Source organism: Phyllobates terribilis, unplaced genomic scaffold (assembly GCF_046119375.1).
Source record: "Phyllobates terribilis strain yellow unplaced genomic scaffold, ASM4611937v1 Scaffold_7__3_contigs__length_470593459, whole genome shotgun sequence".
Taxonomy (NCBI): Eukaryota; Metazoa; Chordata; class Amphibia; order Anura; family Dendrobatidae; genus Phyllobates; species Phyllobates terribilis.
In genome coordinates this window covers 92,999,583-93,023,423 of record NW_027362767.1, presented here as the reverse complement: position 1 = coordinate 93,023,423, position 23,841 = coordinate 92,999,583, and the positions used below count along the sequence as shown (strand labels likewise).

Here is a 23,841-nt window from a genome sequence, read left to right as displayed (position 1 = left end):
GATAAATACAGAAGTGGGGACGAGTTTCTATTATACTTTTCCTCTGATTGTTCCACTCCTGGTTTTTGCTTACAAATACGGATGGAAAATACTGACCAAATACTGATCATCTGAACGTGGGCTAAAAGTGTTACAACTGTTTTCCATGTGTGCTTGTTTTTGGGTTTCTTATCTTATTTTTTAATTCTTACTTTTCATGTTTCTTTGAGGTCAGTGCAGGATGAATTGTGACATTCTTTCTGCAAGTTGGTACAAATATGTAGTAATTAGATGTTGTTCAGCAAAGTCTTGTAAGAAAGCTTTGATAGGACCGGCATATCTACTATCTACTATATAATCGGCTTATCCCGTCTGTCTGTCCGTCCAGGAAATCCCACGTCGCTGATTGGTCCGGCCGCGGCCAATCAGTCAGTCAGCAGGGCTGACTCCGCCCATGTGGCCATGTGACTCACCAACTGCCCATGACGTACTGAACACGTTTTGTCAGTCACAGTGTGATGTACCTCTGTCACGTTCCGTTAACACGTTCTGTCAGTCACAATTTGATGTACTTCTGTCACGTTTACTGAACACGTTCTGTCAGTCACAGTGCGACATAGTTCAGTCACGTTTACTATACCCGGTCAGTCACAGTGTGACGTACTTCTGCTACGTTTACTGAACACATTCTGCCAGTCACAGCGCGCTGAACAGATACTTCTTTACTGCACGTTATCATGATTTATACTCCCTCTCTTCCAATGGGTCGTAAGCGAAAATACGCTACTGAGGATGACAGAAAAGCAGCAGAAGCAGCAAGGAAACAACGTCAAGAGCAACAGACACCACAACAAACTGCTGCCACACAAGCCCAGAATGCGGAATCTCACAGAAAACGTCGGCAACAGGAGACACCACAACACACTGCCGCCAGACAAGCCCAGGATGAGGAGGCCATACAAGCCAGGATGAGGAGGCCATACAAGCCAGGATGAGGGAGCTGTACAAGCCAAGATAAGGGGGCCATAAAAACCAGGATTAGGGGAATGACGGAGCCTTACAAACCACAATTAGGGGATGAGGGAGCCATACATACCAGGATATGGAAATTTAACAGTAGCTGCTGCATTTCCCACCCTAGGCTTATACTCAAGTCAATACATTTTCCCAGTTTTTTGTTGTAAAATTAGGGGTCTCGGCTTATATTCGGGTCACCGCGCACAGGTAGCATGTGACCCCCGGCTGCAGCTGGCTCTTGCTTCCGCTTATGTCATGACTATTTGCGGCTGCAGCCAAGGGGTCTCCTGTTTCGCGTTCCACGGTGAGTGATGGGCTGCGGGCGGGGTTATCCCCCATCCCGTCACACCCGGCATCCACCGCACGCGCATTCATTGACAGAGCGCGCGGTGGATGCTGGGTGTGACACGATGGGGGATAACCCCGCCCACAGCCCATCATTCACCGTGGTACGCGGAACAGGAGACCCCTGGCTGCAGCCACAAATAGTCGTGATGTAAGCGGAAGCAAGAGCCGGCTGCAGCCGGGGGAATTACGTGCTGGCTGTGCGTGGTCAGCAATGTTGTCACAAGCAGGATTGACAACATGACGTAATTACAAAATTCATTAGGGGCCCCGGGGGGATACATTGGGGGGTTAATTTAAAGTAGTGAGTGCACAGCCCATTGAAACACTGCTTCGCTGATTAGTCGCGCCCGGTCGGCCGCATACATATTCTATACCCAATGCGTTAGAATCGGGCAACCATCTAGTAATATTTATATTGATGATACGATATACTGAAGTAATTCCTTCAGTTTAATGGGAACCTGTCAGATCGGATAACGCTATTACCCTGCAGATATGGTGTTAATCTGCAAATTAATAGGATTATTATGGCGCCTGTCCACTGTAGTGAAAGTGCAGCTACTGGGAGAAAATGAACTTTATTTCTCCCTGTAAATTTTGCCAGCTTTCAGTCATACAGACGTGCCCAAAGCAATTACAGTCACCTCTCACAGCACTGAGAGTGATGGCTGTAAGCACACCGCGGCACTGTGTGTCAGTGCTGAGCCAGCTGTCAGTCAGTGCCGCGGTGTGTTTACAGCCGTCACTCTCAGTGCTGTGAGAGGTGACTGTAATTGCTTTGGGCACACACATATGACTGAAAGTCGGCGGCTCCTGCAAAAAGTAAAGTTAATTTTTGTCCTGGGTGCAGCACTTTCAATATTGAGGCCAGGCGCCTTCCTAATGATGTTAACCTGTAGAATAACTCCATATATGCAGGTTAATAACGTTATCAGACCTGACAGGTTCCCTTTAAATAAAGTTAACTGTTATCATTAAGGCGCAGATTGTTACCAAAAATAGGAAAAGATCTCAGAAATGTAATGCCTTTAAGAAACAATCCCTTCGTCATTTTATGTCATCCACGCAACTGTTTTTAGAGACAATTTTAGTGAAAATTACTTTTTTTTTGTATTGAATAAACCCATAGTCTGAAAGTGACAAATTTCAAAGGCTCTGCTCGCACTATGCCACAGTGACGTCACACAGCTTAGTAGCTGTTCCCTTCTTTGTCTTTGGCACAATGCCAATCTAGTTATGAGCTGGTCCGCTGCATCATTTAAGATGATATATTTGGTACAGATACACTGCCTCACATCTCAATAGAGAAGCCACTGCCAGACACTTCCATCGGGCGTTGTGATTCAACAATGCTGAAGCTGGTCATACACATTAGTCTTATATCAGCCAAACCGGCCAATATTGACTTCTTCGGCCAACAGTCTAATGTGTATGGGGGGCGCCGGCTGAATGATGGTCGGCAGTAATGTTGCTCAGATATGTCCGATTGCAGACTGTCAATCACATTGTTCTCCCTGCAATAAACCGCTGGCTTGTGTGTCAATCGGTGGCTTTTTCATAGAGAACACAGGAGCACTCGGGTGAACTAGCGCTTCTCTGTATGGGAGAGTCGACTGAGATAGCTGCCGGCCGAACGATCTTTCAGCTGATAGCCATCTAACATATATATATGGCCGGCCTATTCCTTCTGGAGCATCATCCGTAATAGTTGAGAGGTTCCTGAACACATCTGACAGTTGGATGGTCCTTCTGAAATTGGAGGGTTTGACCAATTTTAATCCAATCTGTATGGGAAACCTCCAATGAGATTGTAAGTTACTAGTGGTTCTAGAACAGCGATGAAAATTATACTTAATTTTTAGCAATCTGATTTCCCAGCGCCAGAGAATCATGTTTTAATGACATCATATGCAAATTAGCCTAGAAGTACATTGGGGTGGTGTCAGTCTATCAACATGACCCAGCGGACTTCCAGGCGCAACACTAGTGTTACTAGTACAATCTTACTGATAGTTTCCCCTTATTAGCCGCCAGGAACAGGTCTCCACCTCGGAGATGGCTCTGAACTAAGAACATTATATGTTAGCTGTGATGTAGAAATATATCTGGTTTGTGAATCTTATGAGAAATTAATGATTCTTTTTGATCATGCAAGCCTTTCTAAAATACTGCGCCATTTTAGAATAAACCATAATGCAGCCAGACTCTGATTCATGCTACTTTTAGTTCAGACTGCATGAATCTAGTGACATGTTCCCTTTAAGCGATGTTTAACCCCATATACATTTTAGTTCACAATCATCATCTGCAGTTGTTTAATTAAAGAGACCTTGTCACCAGGTCAAAAGTGGCCATTTTTTGCTCTTATTTTATTCCCGCTGCTCCCCTGAGTATTATGTTTTTTTTTGTTTGTTTGTTCGTTTTTCTTAAATCTACCATATGATTCCGGTGATATGGGCCTTTCTATTTTGTGCACCCAATATGATCATTTTTATGTTCTTTACAAGTGGGCTTTGCTCAAAGGATTCTCTGGGAGGAGGGGGTGTCTTTTGGCTACTCTGCATTATTACCCTGTGATCATAAAAATTTGCATATTTGCTGCACCAAATAAAAAGACCCATATATCTGGAATTGTATGGTGGTTTTTAAAAAGAATAAAAAAAAATAATATTCTGGGGCACAGCAGAAAAAAATAAGTGTAAAAACTAGTCACTGTTATCCTGGCAACAGTTTTCCTTTAAAAGGTTTCAATGGATCCATAAAGGGATTATTTGCTCTGACAGAACACTGAAAGGCTGCAGCCAATCAGAAAATGCTGATTAGCTGCAGCAGTCACTTGACAAAATGCAACATGACCACTGGGAGTGGGGGATCGCAAGAGCAACCCCTCTCCGGGAGATAAGTATTAAGTAGTGGACAAGCTATTAAATAGTGGACAACCCTTTAATGCCTTTGCTTTAGGATAAGCCATTAGTATATACATTAGTGGAAGTTTAATCAAAAGGGTCACAAAACTTAATGTATCAGCACTGATTCTTCATCGTTTATCCTGGAGCAGCAATGTACACATTAATGTGACTGCACCAGGTACTGCGCCTCTGACCTAAGGAAAGTCCATCAAGTAAAAATTATGGAAAACCCCTTTAAACAGTAGATTTCATGGAGAAGTACTGTTGTCGTGCAGCACACTAGTCCTGAGTATGAATTTAACCAGTGCCAAAACCTGCCTGAAGTGCACGTTCTCCCTGCCTCCAGTTACCACCAAGACTTCAAAAACGCTTTAGCACATACAATCATTTACAGAAGGGAAACTAGGTTGTAAACTGCGCCTGGATCAGCACTGATGGGGAGGATTATCATCGGTGTACAGCTCTGCAGAACGTGCTGATATATAGGCAACAAAAATCAGTAAATATGAACTGGCCAATTTCTACGTATCTACTGAGAAGTGATGGAGCTAAGCCGCAAACAGAAAGACAGTAATTACAAACATCACGGATATTTTACCGCAAGCTACAGTCATAAATCAGATTTTTTTTTTCACAATATGAAAATTAACCTGAGGCGCTACTGTGTGGTGAGATCAGTTTATACATGGGGCACGTTCTATTATTCGTCATGTCAAGTGATGTTGAGATGAGAGCAGGAGGGATCATCCATTACTGAGTAACCGGCACGCTCTTCCAGCACCATAGGAGTCTGAAACCATCTTCCCTAATTTGTCACAGTTCCACAGAGAGCACACAAGAGGAAATCCACTATGGCACACACTGTCCATATCAATAAGGAACACTTTGATTGTGCGTCTCGTTCCTGTCGTGTACACAATTTGGCTTATGTAACAAGACCGGAGTTCAGATCCATAGGATCTTTTTTTTTAGGATATGAAGCTTAGGCTGTGCTAGGAGTCCACTTTCGGAAATATACAAACTTTATTATTTCGGCTTATTTTGCGTTCAGCTTTACATTTGGGCTGTTTGGTCTGAATCAGCTCCTCGGGGGTGTTTCCTAGAGGAGGTAAAAGACGTTTCTTGCTATTTCTTTTATCAGACAGCCATTGTGGGGGCAACTCAAAGGGCCCATATCCAAATTGCATGGAGTACCTGTCATTAAGTAGTTCGGCTTCACCAGGCATCACGGGGGCCACTTGTGATGCTGATTCTGTGCTCTGAGGAATTAACTTTTGAACCAAAGTTTGTTCTCCCTCTTGGCTTGTACTGGCCATTGTATCTTTCTGTTTGTAGCTTTTGGAAGTCTCTGACTTTATCTCATTATCCTCCTCTTCCTCAACAGATTTAAATATTTGTTGTTGTCCAATATGGAACATCTCCAGAAGTTGGCTTCCTGAGCGAACGCTGGGCTCTAAGTTGACCTCTGCCACCGATCCTAGGTTGACCACGTTCCTTCGACTGTACCGACGATGGAGTTGCACAATGGTACCCAAAACACACTTGCGCACAGACTTGTTGACGGTCAAGAACAGGAGAGGATTGGTGACAAGTGAAACTTTAGGCAACCAAATGGCAGTAAGCATTAGAAAGTCTGAGATGTGAGATACATTGAGCACAGTGCGATAAACAACCATTGTCAAGTAGGGAACGCTACAGAGAATAAATATAAGGACCATGGACAGCAGCATAGCATGCAACTCGGCCTCCTTCTGAGACACATATGGAATAGATATGGAGTTCTGGGGGGTCCGCAGAGCTGCTATTACCACCTTTTTTTTCTGACTTGCACTTAGTGCTCTGCGTATGAGTAGCATAAATAAGAAAACCACAGCAACAGGTATTAAAACGGTGGTGACATTGTACACCAGGACATATACCAAGTGACCCAGAGAGTAGCCCCAAGACTGGGAGCAGGTGGACATGGCATAAATGTCAGTCACATTAGTCACGGCAAAGACAGGGACACTGGCGACAACTGCATGAGTCCAAATGTAGATAAGCAAGTCTCTAGCCTTGGAATCGGATATCTTCCTCTCAAGAGGGTACAGCACAGAGTAATACCTGAAATGACAGCAAAACACAGGTTATCATAAAGAGTCATGATTTTACATACATTCAATAGCTGTCAGTTCCAATGCTTGTCGAGTTCAGCCGACGTTGGTCTAATGTGTATGGTCACCTTATGTTCTTCTGTATTATACTAAGAAAATGTCATTGGGTCACTCTCTTCCTTATTCATTTGTTAAAATAGAAATTATTATGTACAATAAAAAATTATATTGAGTTACCGTGTTGGCCAGAAAAATCGATGTAAATACTTTTATGCCCTAAGATGACAAAACTATTCTCAGAGTGATACTTTTAATGGCTAACCAGACCAAAATATATATATTTGCAGCTTTCAGAGCACAGAGGCTCCTTCTTCAGGCAGGTTTACAAATGAATTAATAAGATAAGAGCACAACATTTAAGAGATATTACAGCAGGACATTTGTTCATGAGGTGGAGGGGTGATACCTCTTAATAATAAGCCAAGGAAATCATATTAGGGATTTTGTTACAAATGGAGAGGTAGTGGGAATGTTCTCTTAGTCCTATTGTCAAAGAATTGACTAAACTAAATGACCTTTTAGTATTTTAAGGACGACAGAGAGAGAAGAACTGGGAATTCAAACTGATAAGGATTTTCAATTCTTTGACAATAGGACTCAATTTAACACCTGGATTTAGGACTCACTACATGGATACAATTCACACCTCCACCAGACCGACTCTAAATAACTAAGGGAACATTCCCACCGCCTCTCCATTTGTAACAAAATCCCTAATTTGATTTCCTTGGCTTATCTTTATACTTTTGAATGGCATTAAATAAAAGTAAGAAAGTGAGGATACATCAGTCTATAATAACGCAACGAAGAGAAATGCCCCATAGGGTAACATTATGTGGCACAAATGGTAAAAGAGAATGTGGATTGCACCCACAAAGTGAAGTAGTGCAACAAGAGGCACAAGGCTGAAAAGCACACGTATAATAATAATAATATACTGCTCAAAAAAATAAAAGGAACACTTAAACAACAGAATATAACTCCAAGTAAATCAAACTTCTGTGAAATCAAACTGTCCACAGAGGAAGCAACACTGATTGACAATCAATTTCACATGCTGTTGTGCAAATGGAATAGACAATAGATGGAAATTATTGGCAATTATCAGGACACCCTCAATAAAGGAGTCATTTTGCAGGTGGGGACCACAGACCACATCTCAGTACCAATGCTTTCTGGCTGATGTTTTGGTCACTTTTGAATGTTGGTTGTGCTTTCACACTCTTGGTAGCATGAGACGGACTCTACAACCCACAGAAGTTGCTCAGGTAGTGCAGCTCATCCAGGATGGCACATCTATGCGAGCTGTGGTAAGAAGGTTTGCTGTGTCTGTCAGCATAGTGTCCAGAGGCTGGAGGCGCTACCAGGAGACAAGCTAGTACACCAGGAGACATGGAGGGGGCCGTAGTAGGACAACAACCCAGCAACAGGACCGCTACCTCCACCTTTGTGCAAGGAGGAACAGGAGGAGCACAGCCAGAGCCCTGCAAAATGACCTCCAGCAGGCCACAAATGTGCATGTGTCTGCACAAACGGTTAGAAATAGATTCCATGAGGGTGGTATGAGGTCCACAGATGGAGGTTGTGCTCACAGCCCAACACCGTGCAGGATGCTTGGCTTTTGCCACAGAACACCAAGATTGGCAAAGTCGCCACTGGTGCCCTGTGCTCTTCACAGATGAAAGCAATCTGCTGCCTGCAACATCCTTCAGCATGTCCAGTTTGGCAGTGGGTCAGTAATGGTGTGGGGTGGCATTTCTTTGGAGGGCCGCACAGCCCTCCATGTGCTCGCCAGAGGTAGCCTGACTGCCATTAGGTACCGAGATGAGATCCTCAGACCCCTTGTGAGACCATATGCTGGTGTGGTTGGCCCTGGGTTCCTCCTAATGCAGGACAATGCCAGACCTCATGTGACTGGAGTGTGTCAGCAGTTCCTGCAAGATGAAGGCATTGAAGCTATGGACTGGCCCGCCCATTCCCCAGACATGAATCCGATTGAGCACATCTGGGACATCATGTCTCGCTCCATCCACCAACGTCACGTTGCACCACAGACTGTCCAGGAGTTGGCGGATGCTTTAGTCCAGGTCTGGGAGGAGATCCCACAGGAGACCATCTGCAACCTCATCAGGAGCATGCTGTAGCGCTGGCGTCCCTGCCCTCTGCTAGGCAGGGACGCTGCTCCCCTCACCGCTCTGCTGTCAGCGCGCGCTCCGTCCCGGCGTCCTCTCCCCGCTCTGCTGGCAGCGCGCGCTCCGTCCCGGCGTCCTCCTCCTGCTCTGCTCCGTGCCCGGCGTCCTCTCCCCGCTCTGCTGTCAGCGCGCGCTCCTTCCCGGCGTCCTCCTCCCGCTCTGCTCTCAGCGCGCGCTCCTTCCCGGCCCCTGTGCTTAGGGCGCGCGCGCGCGCGCTCCCCTCCTCTTAAAGGGGCCGCGCGCGCCGTCCTAAGGAGTCCCCGGCCAATGGCCGGAGGACTTCATCATATATAAGGCACCTCCTCCAAAATGGAGGTGCCCGAGCAATGTTGTTTGCACCTGTGTCTCACCTGTGCTTCAGCCCTCAGGTCCCGTTGCCAGTTACCTGCCAGTTTCCTGCTAGTTACCTGCCAGTTACCTGCCTGATTCCTGCCTGAATACTTGTTACCTGTATGCTTGCCTGAGGTCCGACGGTCTGCCTTACTACTCCGGTCAGTCTGTCTATGGACCAGCTTGCCCGCTCACCTGGGAGCGCTTCTCCGTTATCTGCCTGCTTGCCAGCCCGGAGGCTCCGTTGTCACGTGCTGTGACCACCAGCTATCTCAGAGACTCTTGCCCGCTCACCTGGGAGCGCATCTCCGTTACCTGCCTGCTTGCCAGCCCGGAGGTCCCGTTGTCACGTGCGGTGACCATCAGCTATTCCAGAGACTCTTGCCCGCTCACCTGGGAGCGCTTCTCCGTTACCTGCCTGCCTGCCAGCCCGGAGGCTCCGCCGTCACGTGCCGTGACCACCTGCTATTCCAGAGACTCTCGCTTGCTCACCTGGGAGCACACGTCTACCATCTGCCTGCTAGCCTACCCGGAGGTTCTGCCATCACAGGTCGTACCTACCCCTTACCCAGAGACTGCCCTGATCACTTGCCGTAACTCCCTGTCCGTTCACCCAGAGACTGCCACCCGCTCCCTTACAAGGGCCGCCCCCTTGTATAGTAGCTCAGAGGTTCCGCCTCCCGGACCCGTTACAGTTTGCTCGGGCCATGGAACCCGGTGGCACCCAAGCTCCCTCGCTCTCGGACCTCTGTCTTGAACTGTCCCGTCTGAAGTCCCAACAGGAGGCCATCCTGGGTCATCTGCGGAATGTTAATACTCGCCTGAACTCCCTGTCTGATCCTGCAACTACGGCCAGTACCATGGTATCCTTTTCCGGACCCCGGCTCTCTGCACCTCCTCGCTTCGGAGGCGACTCCGTCCTGGCTCGGGGCTTCATAAATCAGTGCACCCTGCATTTTGAACTATTGTCCCACCAGTTTAACTCCGACCGAGCCAAAATTGCATTCATCATGTCCCATCTCACCGGGGAGGCTCTGGCCTGGCTAAATCCTCTGTGGGAGAGAGGAGACCCCCTGGTGTCCGACTTGCCTGCCTTTCTCACGGCTTTCCGGAAAGCCTTCGACGAACCCGGACGGAGGACCTCATCCGCATCATCTCTGCTACGCCTCCGTCAGGGAAGCCTCACCGTGGGTCAATATGCCATACGGTTCCGCACCCTTGCCTCGGAGCTGGCCTGGGATAACGAAGCTCTGGTATCCGTCTTCTGGGAGGGTCTGTCCGGCCGTATTAAAGATGAACTTGCTGGTCGGGACATTCCTACCACTCTCGATGACCTAATAACTCTTGCCACCCGGATTGACCTACGGTTCCAGGAACGTGCCAAAGAGGTCACCCGTGAAAAGGGGCTTCCACGTCTGGGTCCTACTTTTCTGAAACCCGTCACTCCTTCCGTTTCTCCCCAGGTACACTCTCCTGAGCCTATGCAGGTCGACCAGACCAAGATGGTCAAATCCCGTCAGGACTTTCGCCGTGCCGAGGGGAGCTGCTTCTACTGTGGCAGTAAGGAGCATCGGATCCGTGCCTGCCCGGAGAGGTCGGGAGAACGCCTGTGTCTAGGTTCGCTCAGAGGACTTGATCTAGACAAAAATAAATCCTCTCCATCCCTGCTGCTGTCTGTCTCAATCATCTGCGGGGAGAATCGTTATTCCGAACTAGCCCAACTTGACTCTGGAGCAGCCGGAAATCTTATTTCACTGTCCCTGGTGGAGAAATACCGCATCCCCACCAAACCTCTGGCTGTACCCTTGTCTGTTGTTGCCGTGGATGGGGGCCTCTTATCTCGCCCCATCCAATTCATCACCGAATCCATTACTCTGCAAGTGGGTATGCTGCATTCAGAGAGTATCTCCCTTCACGTTCTGCCTGGACTCTCTCACGCCCTCTTGCTAGGTCTGCCTTGGCTCCAGAGACATGCACCCGTGCTTGACTGGCAAACCGGAGAAGTCCTTCGCTGGGGACAAGACTGTCATAAAACCTGTCTGGTTCCCGTCCATTCCGTTCGTCCCTCTCCTATCCCAGCTAATCTACCTGGACTTCCGATTCCTTATTGGTCTTGTGCTGATGTCTTTGATATGGAGGAGGCAGAGACATTACCACCTCGTAGACCATGTGACTGCCCCATCGATCCCGCCAGAGTAATGCAGGTGGCCCCCGTGAGTCTAAATTGTCTCCCTCCTGGTAAGACGTTCGTATCGGTACCTGATCGGGAGAGGATCCTACACTGGGGTCATTCGTCTAAACTAGCTGGCCACGCCGGTCAGAAAAAGACCCTCCAGCTTATTACCCGGCACTACTGGTGGCCTAACCTGCACAAGGATGTTATGGACTTTGTTTCTGCCTGTGTGTCCTGCGCCCGCAACAAGGTTCCGAGACACCTGTCGGCCGGCCGCCTTCTTCCTCTGCCAGCACCTGCTGCCCCCTGGCAGCATATAGCGATGGACTTCGTAACTGATCTGCCCGTCTCTGCCGGTTGTACGGTCATTTGGGTGGTCGCTGACCGCTTTTCCAAGATGGCTCACTTCATTCCCCTGCCAGGTCTTCCGTCTGCACCCGAGCTGGCCAGAGTCTTTATCCGCCACATCTTCCGTCTTCATGGCCTGCCCCGTCACATCGTGTCGGATCGAGGAGTACAGTTCACTTCTCGTTTCTGGAGAGCCACTTGTAAATTGCTAGACGTCACTCTGGACTTCTCCTCCGCTTACCACCCACAGTCTAATGGTCAAGTGGAGCGGATCAATCAGAACCTGACCAGTTACCTCCGGCACTTCGTTAATGCTCACCATTCTGACTGGGTGGATCTCCTGCCAAGGGCCGAATTCTCGTACAACAATCACAAGAGCGAGTCTTTCTCCATATGGGAGAGTACCCGGTCCGCACTCCTTCTGTCATCCGAGCGTATGAAAAGGCACGCTGACAAAGGACGTCTGGATCCTCCTCAATTCCGTCCTGGGGATAAAGTCTGGCTCTCGTCCAAATATGTCCGGCTCAAGATCCCTTCCTATAAGTTGGGGCCTCGGTTCATCGGCCCACTGGAGGTTATCAGTCAGATCAACCCGGTGGCCTATAAATTGAAACTCCCGGCCAACTTACGGATCCCTAACTCCTTCCATGTATCTCTCCTCAAACCTGTGGTACTTAACTCTTTTTCTAAGTCTACAGGTACGCCTCTTGCTCCGGTTTCTGCTGAGGACGAGTTTGAGGTAGAGAACATTCTTGCCACCAAAAGGGTAAGAGGAAAGACCTTTTTCTTGGTAGATTGGAGGGGGTTTGGTCCTGAGGAGAGAACGTGGGAGCCCCGGGAGAATATCCATGCCCCTCTCATCCTAGCTAAATTTCTGTCTGGCCTAAAAAAGGGGGGGCCTAAAGGGGGGGGTACTGTAGCGCTGGCGTCCCTGCCCTCTGCTAGGCAGGGACGCTGCTCCCCTCACCGCTCTGCTGTCAGCGCGCGCTCCGTCCCGGCGTCCTCTCCCCGCTCTGCTGGCAGCGCGCGCTCCGTCCCGGCGTCCTCCTCCTGCTCTGCTCCGTGCCCGGCGTCCTCTCCCCGCTCTGCTGTCAGCGCGCGCTCCTTCCCGGCGTCCTCCTCCCGCTCTGCTCTCAGCGCGCGCTCCTTCCCGGCCCCTGTGCTTAGGGCGCGCGCGCGCGCGCTCCCCTCCTCTTAAAGGGGCCGCGCGCGCCGTCCTAAGGAGTCCCCGGCCAATGGCCGGAGGACTTCATCATATATAAGGCACCTCCTCCAAAATGGAGGTGCCCGAGCAATGTTGTTTGCACCTGTGTCTCACCTGTGCTTCAGCCCTCAGGTCCCGTTGCCAGTTACCTGCCAGTTTCCTGCTAGTTACCTGCCAGTTACCTGCCTGATTCCTGCCTGAATACTTGTTACCTGTATGCTTGCCTGAGGTCCGACGGTCTGCCTTACTACTCCGGTCAGTCTGTCTATGGACCAGCTTGCCCGCTCACCTGGGAGCGCTTCTCCGTTATCTGCCTGCTTGCCAGCCCGGAGGCTCCGTTGTCACGTGCTGTGACCACCAGCTATCTCAGAGACTCTTGCCCGCTCACCTGGGAGCGCATCTCCGTTACCTGCCTGCTTGCCAGCCCGGAGGTCCCGTTGTCACGTGCGGTGACCATCAGCTATTCCAGAGACTCTTGCCCGCTCACCTGGGAGCGCTTCTCCGTTACCTGCCTGCCTGCCAGCCCGGAGGCTCCGCCGTCACGTGCCGTGACCACCTGCTATTCCAGAGACTCTCGCTTGCTCACCTGGGAGCACACGTCTACCATCTGCCTGCTAGCCTACCCGGAGGTTCTGCCATCACAGGTCGTACCTACCCCTTACCCAGAGACTGCCCTGATCACTTGCCGTAACTCCCTGTCCGTTCACCCAGAGACTGCCACCCGCTCCCTTACAAGGGCCGCCCCCTTGTATAGTAGCTCAGAGGTTCCGCCTCCCGGACCCGTTACACATGCCCAGGCGTTGTAGGGAGGTCATACAGGCACATGGAGGCCACACACAATACTGAGCCTCATTTTGACTTGTTTTAAGGACATTACATCAAAGTTGGATCAGCCTGTAGTGTCTTTTTCCACTTTAATTTTGGGGGTGACTCCAAATCCAGGCCTCCATTGGTTAATACATTTGATTTCCATTGATGATTTTTGTGTGATTTTGTTGTCAGCACATTCAACTTTGTACAGAATAAAGTATTCAATGAGAATATTTCATTCATTCAGATCTAGGATGTGTTATTTGAGTGTTCCCTTTATTTTTTTGAACAGTGTATATGTATGAAGGAAACTCCAGGCTGCTGCTCCACCTACAAAATTGAAGTGTACAAAATTCTCCGAAACCCAAAAGTAAACTGCATAAAAACACGCAGGGGTTTGTGGTCTTTGCTAATAGGAGATGCTGCTTACATGAAAATATGCATTTATTCATCAAAAATTCACAAAAATACAACACCACTGATTGGCTGCTTTCTGAGTACACTGTGCATAGGCAGAAACCTGTTAAACAGTTGTGGGGCGGGTTATATAGAGTTCATGAATATGAAGGACTACATGGCAGAAGGTTTACTAGTCCTCTAGTGATAATCTCCAGTGATTAAATCAAGACTGCAGCAAGCAGCCCAGTAAGTGACACATCGCAGGGTCTCTGTCTCTACATCATACTGTTTTCAGATTAGATGGCAAAAACCTGGTGACAGGTTCCGTTTAATAACATTAAGTTAGGTCATTTATGATAACACTGTTGCCTACTTTAATTTTTAAAGAGGAATTCCACCTAAATACATCATAAAGATGTAAGGGTGTGACAGAGCCTGTTGTATACTATTACCTGAAGACATCAAATTGTGTAGTGTGAACATGCGAAATGTAAAATGTATAGAGTGTAATGTAACTATGTACTGTATAATGCGATAGGTACTGATGCTGCTGTGTGGGTACTGCAAGGTAACGCCTAAGGTAGCTCTGGTACACTCAGCTCAGGGATAGGGAAAGTATAGGGTATAGGTTAGGGTTTAGGACCCAGAGTAAAGCAGATTACACAGTGATTAGAAGTTCAGTGCATACTGTTAGAAGATAGTGACTGAAGTTAAGTATTGATGTTAGAATGCAGGTGAAAGGTTAAGTTGCCCAGCAACAAACTGCTGGGGCAGACAGAATAAAGAGACAGTTAATATTTGGTCTAGCCGAGATTGGGAGGGGTCTAGGACAAGTAAAAAAGGGAACTACTTCCTGATTTAGTCAGATTGAGTCTGAGGTAGAGAGAGATTCGTGTGAAGTTGAAGTTCAGGTGGCAGTGGGCTGGAGGCACATGGAGTACATACCGTTCTGAAAGCATGAGGTCGTATCAAATTTCCTGAGAAAATTCCTGTAAATTCCGGGTCCTAAGGCCCGAACTAGGCACTGCGGAGAGTGCCTTATTCCCTTCCATACAGAGGAAGCTGGACGGGGAAATGCGTGAGAGAAATGTAGGGGATCTCAGGAGTGCTGTGGGGCCAGGTGAGAAATCCCTGGGGCTGACAAGAGGATCAAGCGTAGGGATAATCCGAGCTGAACGTAAGCAGAAGCTTGAAATGTACTGTGTTGATGAAACTGGAACTGGAGGGTGCTGTGCCCGAAACTGTGTGTTAAAGACTGTTGTATCTGAACTGTCCAGTAAAGTTGAATTTGTTATAACGAAACCGGGTGTCCCTTGATGTGTGTGGGGCTGATACTGGACCAAAGGATGTGGATGCAGCGGAGGCCTCCGGCCTGAAAGTGAGTACACTGTATTGTACACAGCACAACATTGATGAACTGGGACACGGTTTATTTGTGGGGTGTCAGGGCGACTAGCAGCAACCCCTTGACCATGACTACCACCCTGCGCACGGTACATAGACATCTAACCCTGTTCTCATACAGTACTACTGCTACAAGGGCAATAAGTGGAATAACCCACAGACATAGTAGGTCAACCTATTGTAGCACTGTAAATTACTATCACTACTGGATGGACAAAAAGACTTATCACAATTTATTATCCAACTTCCAAAATTTAATTTTATCGTTAACAAATCAAACTAGAATCAAACATCATCAATATATGAGCTGTTTATGAAAGTTACTTTGCCGATTATACAGTTTATAAAGTAGTGCACTTACCTGTCCAGAGCAATGACGGCAAAGCTGAGGATGGTCACAGAGCAGAAGACTTTGTGCAAGAATTTGATGATCTTACAGAAAAGTATAGTGTAAATCCACCAGCAACATTGTGGGCTGGCACTGAGCACAATGTCAAAAGGCACACACACCAAACTGGCACAGATGCCAGAGCAAGCCAGATTCTTCATAAAGCGGTTGGTCACAGATTTCAGGACAGTTGTTCTGCAGGTGGACCAAAGTACAATGATGTTCCCTAAAAAGGACAAAAATAAACTTTATTAAAGTGATTTTACTTTGCATTTTTTGCATGAAATGTCAGTCAAGTGCATCACAAAAGTCCCACTGGAGGGGTCTGTCAGGTAGGACCACCCTTCATTTTTAAATATAGTGTCTATTTTTTACAGACACTATATTTTATATAGACACATTCTTAGTTTATTTATTGATTTATTTTACTCAGTTATAAAGCACCATTAATTCCACAGCGCTTTACAGACATCATCACTGTCCCCACTGGGGCTCACAATCTACATTCCCTATCACTATGTCTTTGGAGTGTGGGAGGAAACTGGAGAAGTCGGAGGAAACCCACACAAACACGGGGAGAACATACAAACTCCTTGCAGATGTTGTCCTTGGTGGGATTTGAACCCAGGACCCCAAACCCCATGCTGCAAAGCAAAAGTGCTAACCACTGAGCCACCATGCTGCCCATTATAGTTTCCTGTAATGCTCTTTCTGTATACTTTGCATGCGCTGTCACCACAAGCACGGACTGTGGAGGAGCAGTGAAGAATGGAAGCTATTTTATGTATTATAGAACATGAAACTGCTGCATGTGATCGTGATTATGCTGATAGCTGGGATCCGTCATCAAAAGCCAGCGCTGGCAGCATCTGGCACATGCCCATTGAATATACTGTACTGGCCTAGTCCTTACTTATAACACGAAAAAGAATATACTCTACTCCTTGATAGTGCCTATTGGATGCAAAATCAGTATCCTAGTAAGATTAACATCCAGGCACAGTACAAAGTCCATACTCAATAATTAATTTGAGGTTTTCAAAATTTATTGCCAACATGGTCAGACAGACTTCAAACCAACGTTTCGGCTCTCAAAGCCTTTATCAAGGTTTATCTGTCCACTTGTTTTGGAAGGGATAAGGTCTCTGGTAAATCCTGCATGACCCGTGTAAATGGATAGCCTGGCCCAGCCCAGCGCAGGATGAGCGATTACGTCACCGATTCAGTTGCTGCCCTAGTCCAGGTAAGATGAGTATATTTTTTCGTTTTCTTCCGGGTCATTTTTTACTTTTATACAGCAGTCGTGGGGGGGGGGGGGGTGTGGCATTATTTTTCAGTATTTTCAGTAGAGGGCACTTGGCACAATATTATTCATTAAGGAGGCACTTAGGTCATTATTATTCCTCAAAGAGGTTGTCGCCTTTCAGAAGTTTTTCCTATAAACTCTGTTAATAATAAAAAAAAACAACCTGTGCTTTACTCACCCTCCCTGGGTCCAGCACTGAGTCAACATTGTTGCCCCGGGGTCTATTGTTGTCTACAGTGCCAATGTCACGTCGACAGAACTGCAGACAATATCTGAGCTCTGTGATGTAACTGGCATGAGCGGCTCAGAGCCACTGAGCTCACTGATTGGCTGCTGTGCTGTCAATGTGACATCAGCTCTGCAGACAACAACAGACACCGGGACAACGACGGAGACTCAGTGTGAGACCTGGGAAGGGTGAATAAAGCACAGTTTGTGTTTTTTACTACTAACAGAGCCTATAAGAAAAACTTTTCAGAAAAGGGACAATTCCTTTAATTCTTCGATTTGCAGGTAAAAAACGCATTTGTGGCAGGAAAGCATAAAAACCGGATGTAATCTGCACATGGCTATCAATAACGTTTAGTCAAAGCCAAATACCAGGAGGTATCAAAAACGAAGCTGCTTTATTTAAAACATGACATACCAACGAGACAAAAAACCCAGCATCAAAAAAGCAATAAAAATGCATGCAAAAAAACACAAGTAGCTTAATTTACCTAATAGGTGCAGAAAATTTGAAACATCAAAACCTCATTGTGGGACCATAGCCTACTCTGCCCTAGTACAGGTCATGAACGCCTCTGTACTATTAAGGCCACGTTCACACGTTCAGTATTTGGTCAGTATTTTACCTCAGTATCTGTAAGCCAAAACCAGGAGTGGAACAATCAGAGGAAAAGTATAATAGAAACACGTCACCACTTCTACATTTTTTACCTGGTTTTGGCTTACGGATACTGATGGAAAATACTGACCAAATACTGAACGTGTGAATGTGGTCTAAGAGCTGAATCTGTTTCTTCTCAAAGCTGATGGGCTATGAACTTGGAGACATCCGCAGGGGACTGAATCAGATTTAGTTATGGTTACTGCAGCACACTGAACACATGAGCCACGGCCCCACTATCAGTATTTGGTCAGTATTTTTTCTCAGGAGTGGGTGATAAATGCAGAATTGGTGACTTGTTTCTATTATACCTTTTCTCTGATTATTCCTCACCTGGTTTTGGCTCCCACTCCTGAGAAAAAATACTGACCGAATACTGACCAAATACTGATAGTGAGGCTGTGGCCTAAGGCAACGTTTCCACGATGAGCTTTTTGTGCTTTAAAAAACGCAGCGTCTTACAGTTCTAGCAAAGTGGATGGGATTTGCAGAAATCTCATGCCCAAAGTGCTTTCTAACGCTGAGTAAACTCACCTGCGGTGCGTTTTTCAAATCTGCAGCATGTCAATTTCTTTTGCGGGTATGCTGAGTTCTCAGTGTGGATTTTCCCCATAGACTTACATTAGATGTGGAAAATCCGCAGCAAAAAAATGCACATGTGTCTTTAGTGCGTCTCCGCGGCAGAAACGCATCAAAAACGCATGTAATCCGCACCTAAGTATAGCAATAAAGTTTTGTCAAAGCAAAAAAAACAGGAAGTATCAAAATTAAAGCAGCTTTCTTTAAGACATGACATGCCAAAAAGAGACAAAAATCACAGCGTCAAAAATGCGGTAAAAAACGCAATGAAAAAAATGCAAGTAACCTAATTTAAATAATAGGTGCAGAGATTTTGCAACATCAAAATCTCACCAAAAGCTCATCATGGGAACGTAGGCTGAGAGTCACACCCACTAGTTCTAACCTAAACTGTCCCAGGTGTAGACTGAGACTGAGCATGCAATGCTGGAGACACAGGTAAGAAAACATGTAAGTGGCCATTACTAAATGTATACTAATAGGAATAAAGTGTCTGACTTTCTTACAGTTACTTTATATTGGCCTAGCGGTCATAATGACAATTTGTTGTTTAAGGACTCATTCAGACTCCTGTGTTTTTCACAGATACAAAACTCACTCATTATAGTCTATGCTGCTGTTCACATGTACGTTTTTTTTCCAGCAGCACGGGTGAAAAGTGCCAATACAAATCTATGGGTCCGAGTTCACATGTGGCAGATTCTTTTGCATACATTTCTGTAGCTGTTTCCTACATTTGAATAGGTTTCGTAGAAATCCATGTTTGCTGCAGAAATGACCGAATTCACATATAGGTAAAGGATTTTCTATCCGAGAAACTTCTGTAGTAAAGCTGCCACCCGTGAATATAGTTTGGGCCATTTTACCATGTAGTGTAATTATTGTGTTTTATTTCTGCTATGTTTTTTGAAAAATCTGCTGCATTTACCTGTCCAAGAAAAGTGGATGTGATTTTTATGAATACTCATGCCCACTTTGGCCCCGATTCATCAAAACTGTTAGGCTGTGTGCCCACGTAGCATTTTTCAAGCGTATATGCTGCGGAATTTCCGCAGCGTAAACGCTTGAAAAACGCATGTATATCCGCACCCCATGGTCCCCAATGGGATTCCGCAAGTTCTATGCACATGCTGCGGATTTTTCCGCAGCGTTTATGCCGCGTTCAAAAATCCGCAGCATGTCATTTAATTTTGCGTTTCCGCAAGCGGAATTGCCTTTGTCCAATGCATAAAAAACGCAAGGCAATTCCGCATGTGGAAAATGCGTGATAAACGCGCGAAAAATGCGTGATAAACGCGTGCGGAATTCCGCATGCGTTTTTCCGGGAGAGGACTTGCATTTAGGCTATGTGCCCACGTTGCATTTATGAAGCAGAAAATTTCTGCTGCATAAATGCAAGTCCTCTCCCGGAAAAACGCATGCGGAATTCCGCACGCGTTTATCGCGCATTTTTCGCGCGTTTATCACGCATTTTCCACATGCGGAATTGCCTTGCGTTTTTTATGCATTGGACAAAGGCAATTCCGCTTGCGGAAACGCAAAATTAAATGACATGCTGCGGATTTTTGAACGCGGCATAAACGCTGCGGAAAAATCCGCAGCATGTGCATAGAACTTGCAGAATCCCATTGGGGACCATGGGGTGCGGATATACATGCGTTTTTCAAGCGTTTACGCTGCGGAAATTCCGCAGCATATACGCTTGAAAAATGCTACGTGGGCACACAGCCTTATATGCAGCAGAAATTTTCTGCTTCATAAATGCAACGTGGGCACATAGCCTTATGCTCAAATTCTGGTATAAACAGCTTTAAAAAGTCGCAAAATTTTTGCAACTTTTGGCATTTTTACACCCTTTTTCGCCCTGCTCCAACAAGTCTTGAAGAATTGGGCCCTGTGTCTAAAGACACTTCTGAACAGTGCATTTTTTCTCTATAGGAAGCCTAAAAAAAATGCAGTTGTGTTTTTTTAACTGCAGAATCAAAGCTTTTCTGCACTAAACAAATGCATTAAAACACTACTTCCAAAATGCATCAAATAAAGGGGAAAGTGCATTAAAAAACACGTAATATACAGAGAATGTTGTTATTGTATATTTTGGTGTGGATTAAAAGCTACAGGCCTTACAGTTTCTGCTAATGACGTGAATTTAAGTGAAGGTTCATCTCCAATGTAGAGCTTTATTTTCAGTGAAAACTGTATGTGGTTTCATATGTCATAACACCAGATGTGATTCTTAACCCTTGCTAAGTGTTTTTCTAAAATCTTGCTGTTGTGCCATTTTTCCTATGGGTCATTGGATTGGGGTTGGCTGTACTGCATACATTTGTGGAAATGCACATGTGTTTGTAATTGACTTAATGGTGTATTAAGTTAAAGGAGCCTCTCACTTCTGCATTGGGAGATGAGAGGCGGTGAATCGACAGCTGACCGCCAGGGCGCGTGCATGGCGGCAGGTGCTATCATTATCGTCTCATGAATAGGACAGATGTACCTGTCACTCTGTCTTCAGTGCCTTTCACATACTGATGCGGAAGTGAGAACTAACTGTATGTGCACTAATGCACTGTATAAATAGAAATTTTGCTCACATGCAAGTTCTGTCTTTTACCTCTTTGTAACAAAACTTTACAGGGGTTTTAAAGGCTCAAGAAAATTTTCTGCACTCACTCTGTGACTTCAGATTACCAAATTGTGACAGTATGCACATTGGATTCTCCTTTATTTGCAGTGCAAGTAGGCAGTCATGTGACCGCAAGTATGTGAATTGTTCTCATGCGCCGACTAGATTCTCATCTGCTTCTCTCATTAGAGCATTGGAAGAAGCAGATGAGAATCTGGTTGGCACATGACCACCAACTTGATCTGGAAAAAGAGGGGAATCTGGACCATGTGCAGACTGTCAGATTGTAATGGTTTTTTTTTTTTCGTGGTGTGTTGAAAAAAAAACAAAAAAACATGTAAATTCTTTCAATGTTTTTCTCATGGATATCAAAATGTGTTAGCAGCAAAAAAAAACAAAACACACCAAAAATGCATCAAAACATGCTTAATTTCTGATGCAGTTTTCTAACCATTTGTGGTTTTCATGCTAAAAATAGGCATAAAAAGGTGTGTCAACATATCCTGTTTCAGACCACTTGATTATGGCTGCATTTTTTAAACTGCATTATGGTTGAATACATTTGGCTACACTGAGCGTTCCATAGGACTTTTGCAAAAGACAGTTATGGTGTGTGTATAATATATATATATATATATATATATATATATATATATATATATATATATATATATATATATATATCTCTCTCCAGATGCATAGCCAACGGAAATGGGAAAACATGGTGACATCCAAGTGAGGTCTGATTTTTGCGGACTGTCAGAAAGGAGGAGGTGGAGTAACTTTTTTTTTTTCAATTTCTCCATGTACGAGAGAATTGGATGACGCTCGGGCCACACTCCTATCAAACTCTGATCAGAATAATTGGTCCAATTTTCTCATACATGAAAAAAATCAGCCGACTGCATGAGGTCTAAGGCAGTGTAGTGTAGACATATTCTCCTAGAAGCAGTGCTCTGTAATCCAGCATTTGCAGTGCGGTTTGATGCAATATATTCTCTAATTTCAGGAATTCAGTAGAGAAAATAACTCTGCATGCCGTTTTACGATTAGGAGGTTGTACAGAGCCGTGCATGGTTATTTCTTTCATGAAAACATATGGAATTGTTTCTGGCCAGATGTGGTGAGTGCTTTAGGTCATGTTCTCACGACACCCTGCCCTAATGCGGGTCTGATCAAATATTTACTTTGATGTGTTTGCATTAGGCCGATCTCGCATGTCCGACATTTTCAGTCCAAGTGCAGACTGAGATGTCCAGACATCTCATAGGCATTGGAGAAAGGAGAACCACCGAATGTCCAGTCCAATATACAAGAGACATAAACCATATATATAAAAAGACCTTTATTAGACAATGGTCAAAGCGGTACTACAAACACATGAGAACCCACCATATACAAAATATATAATTGCAACCTAATAAAAAGAACATGACACAATAGATGTAACAGTTGCAGTGGACAAAGTATATTACATTACAAACCCACAAACAATACGAAATGGGATAGATGGAATAAACAAGTATGTCAGCACCAAAGAAAATAGTATATGCTTCAGCACAATAGTCTGCAGAACTATATTAGGGGTGAAGTATACACTGCCGCACAATGATCTATGGGACTATATGAGAAATAAGATTGCTGCTGCTGAAATAAATAAATAAATACCAGGTGCCAACTTATTTATGTAAGGTATATAATTAATGCACATGGTACTAAGCAGAGAACTGACATACCTGGTTCTGGAATGTGAAGGAGGGATCACGGGAATACCCCGACGCGCGTTTCGGACAGAAGTGTCCTGACGAAGACATGAGGAGAACAAAATTTCTCCATTCTGTGAGTCCGCAGAAATCGGTTGTCATCCGAGTGCAGTCTGATGATTCCACGCACCCAGATTTTGGTTGAGTGGCATCTGATTTCAAAGAAACTTTTTTTCACTGACAAGATTCTGCATTAGCACTGCACCATTGCATAACATTGGACCGAGTTCTATCCAGTATCCGATAAAAAATCGGATAAAACTCGTCCAATGTATACGCTGGTGTGAGTGAGCCCTGAGGGAGGAAATTTCTTCTTTCATCTTTGCCTAGAACAAGGCTAGCTCATTTGTAGAGAAGAGTCCTGTGGCTGGCTCAACATATAGTGGGTTATTCCATATTTATACGCAATATTGTCACTGATCTATGTTAGTCTTTACATTGCTTCTCCATCTGGGGAGCTCTTGGTGCAGACTGAGTACCTGCCTCCTCGGATGATGGGTCATGATCTCTTATTAACCTAAACAGTGGGGATTTCCTCTTCTTCAGCATGATGGCATCAAGGTGACCTCTAAATCGTTCCGGAAGTACCGCTATTAAGCAACGTTGTCTTAGTTGAGCAGGAGAACTGTTTTGGCCCACCTTTTATGAAATGATGCTACATCATTGATGTTTTGGAGGTCTAAGGGCTAGAAAGAGAAGTGCTCTTTTCCCATTAATGAAAACCTTTACAAAAATATTTTTCAAAGATTTGGAAGATGTACAGTACAGACCAAGAGTTTGGACACACCTTCTCATTTAAAGATTTTTCTGTATTTTCATGACTATGAAAATTGTACATTCACATTGAAGGCATCAAAACTATGAATTAACACATGTGGAATTATATACTTAACAAAAAGTGTGAAACAACTGAAAATATGTCTTATATTCTAGGTTCTTCAAAGTAGCCACCTTTTGCTTTGACTGCTGTAGCATCGGCGTCTCTGCCCCCTGCCAGGCAGAGACGCCGTCCCTCTCACCTCCTCGC

The 23,841-nt window shown here is 45.6% G+C and overlaps 1 protein-coding gene across 1 annotated transcript in view; it reads right to left on the bottom strand.

Annotated features, from left to right (window-relative positions):
* Nucleotides 1–2,130: 2,130 nt before the first annotated feature.
* Nucleotides 2,131–23,841, bottom strand: part of GPR176 (G protein-coupled receptor 176) — a 115,114-nt gene continuing 93,403 nt past the window's right edge. Inside the window, exons 2-3 of the mRNA XM_073638987.1 lie at nucleotides 15,628–15,880; nucleotides 2,131–6,356 (exon numbers count right to left, since the gene is read on the bottom strand). Coding sequence (XP_073495088.1) covers nucleotides 5,246–6,356; nucleotides 15,628–15,880 — 1,364 coding nt within the window. The 3' untranslated portion in view covers nucleotides 2,131–5,245. The remainder of the gene's footprint in view (nucleotides 6,357–15,627; nucleotides 15,881–23,841) is intronic.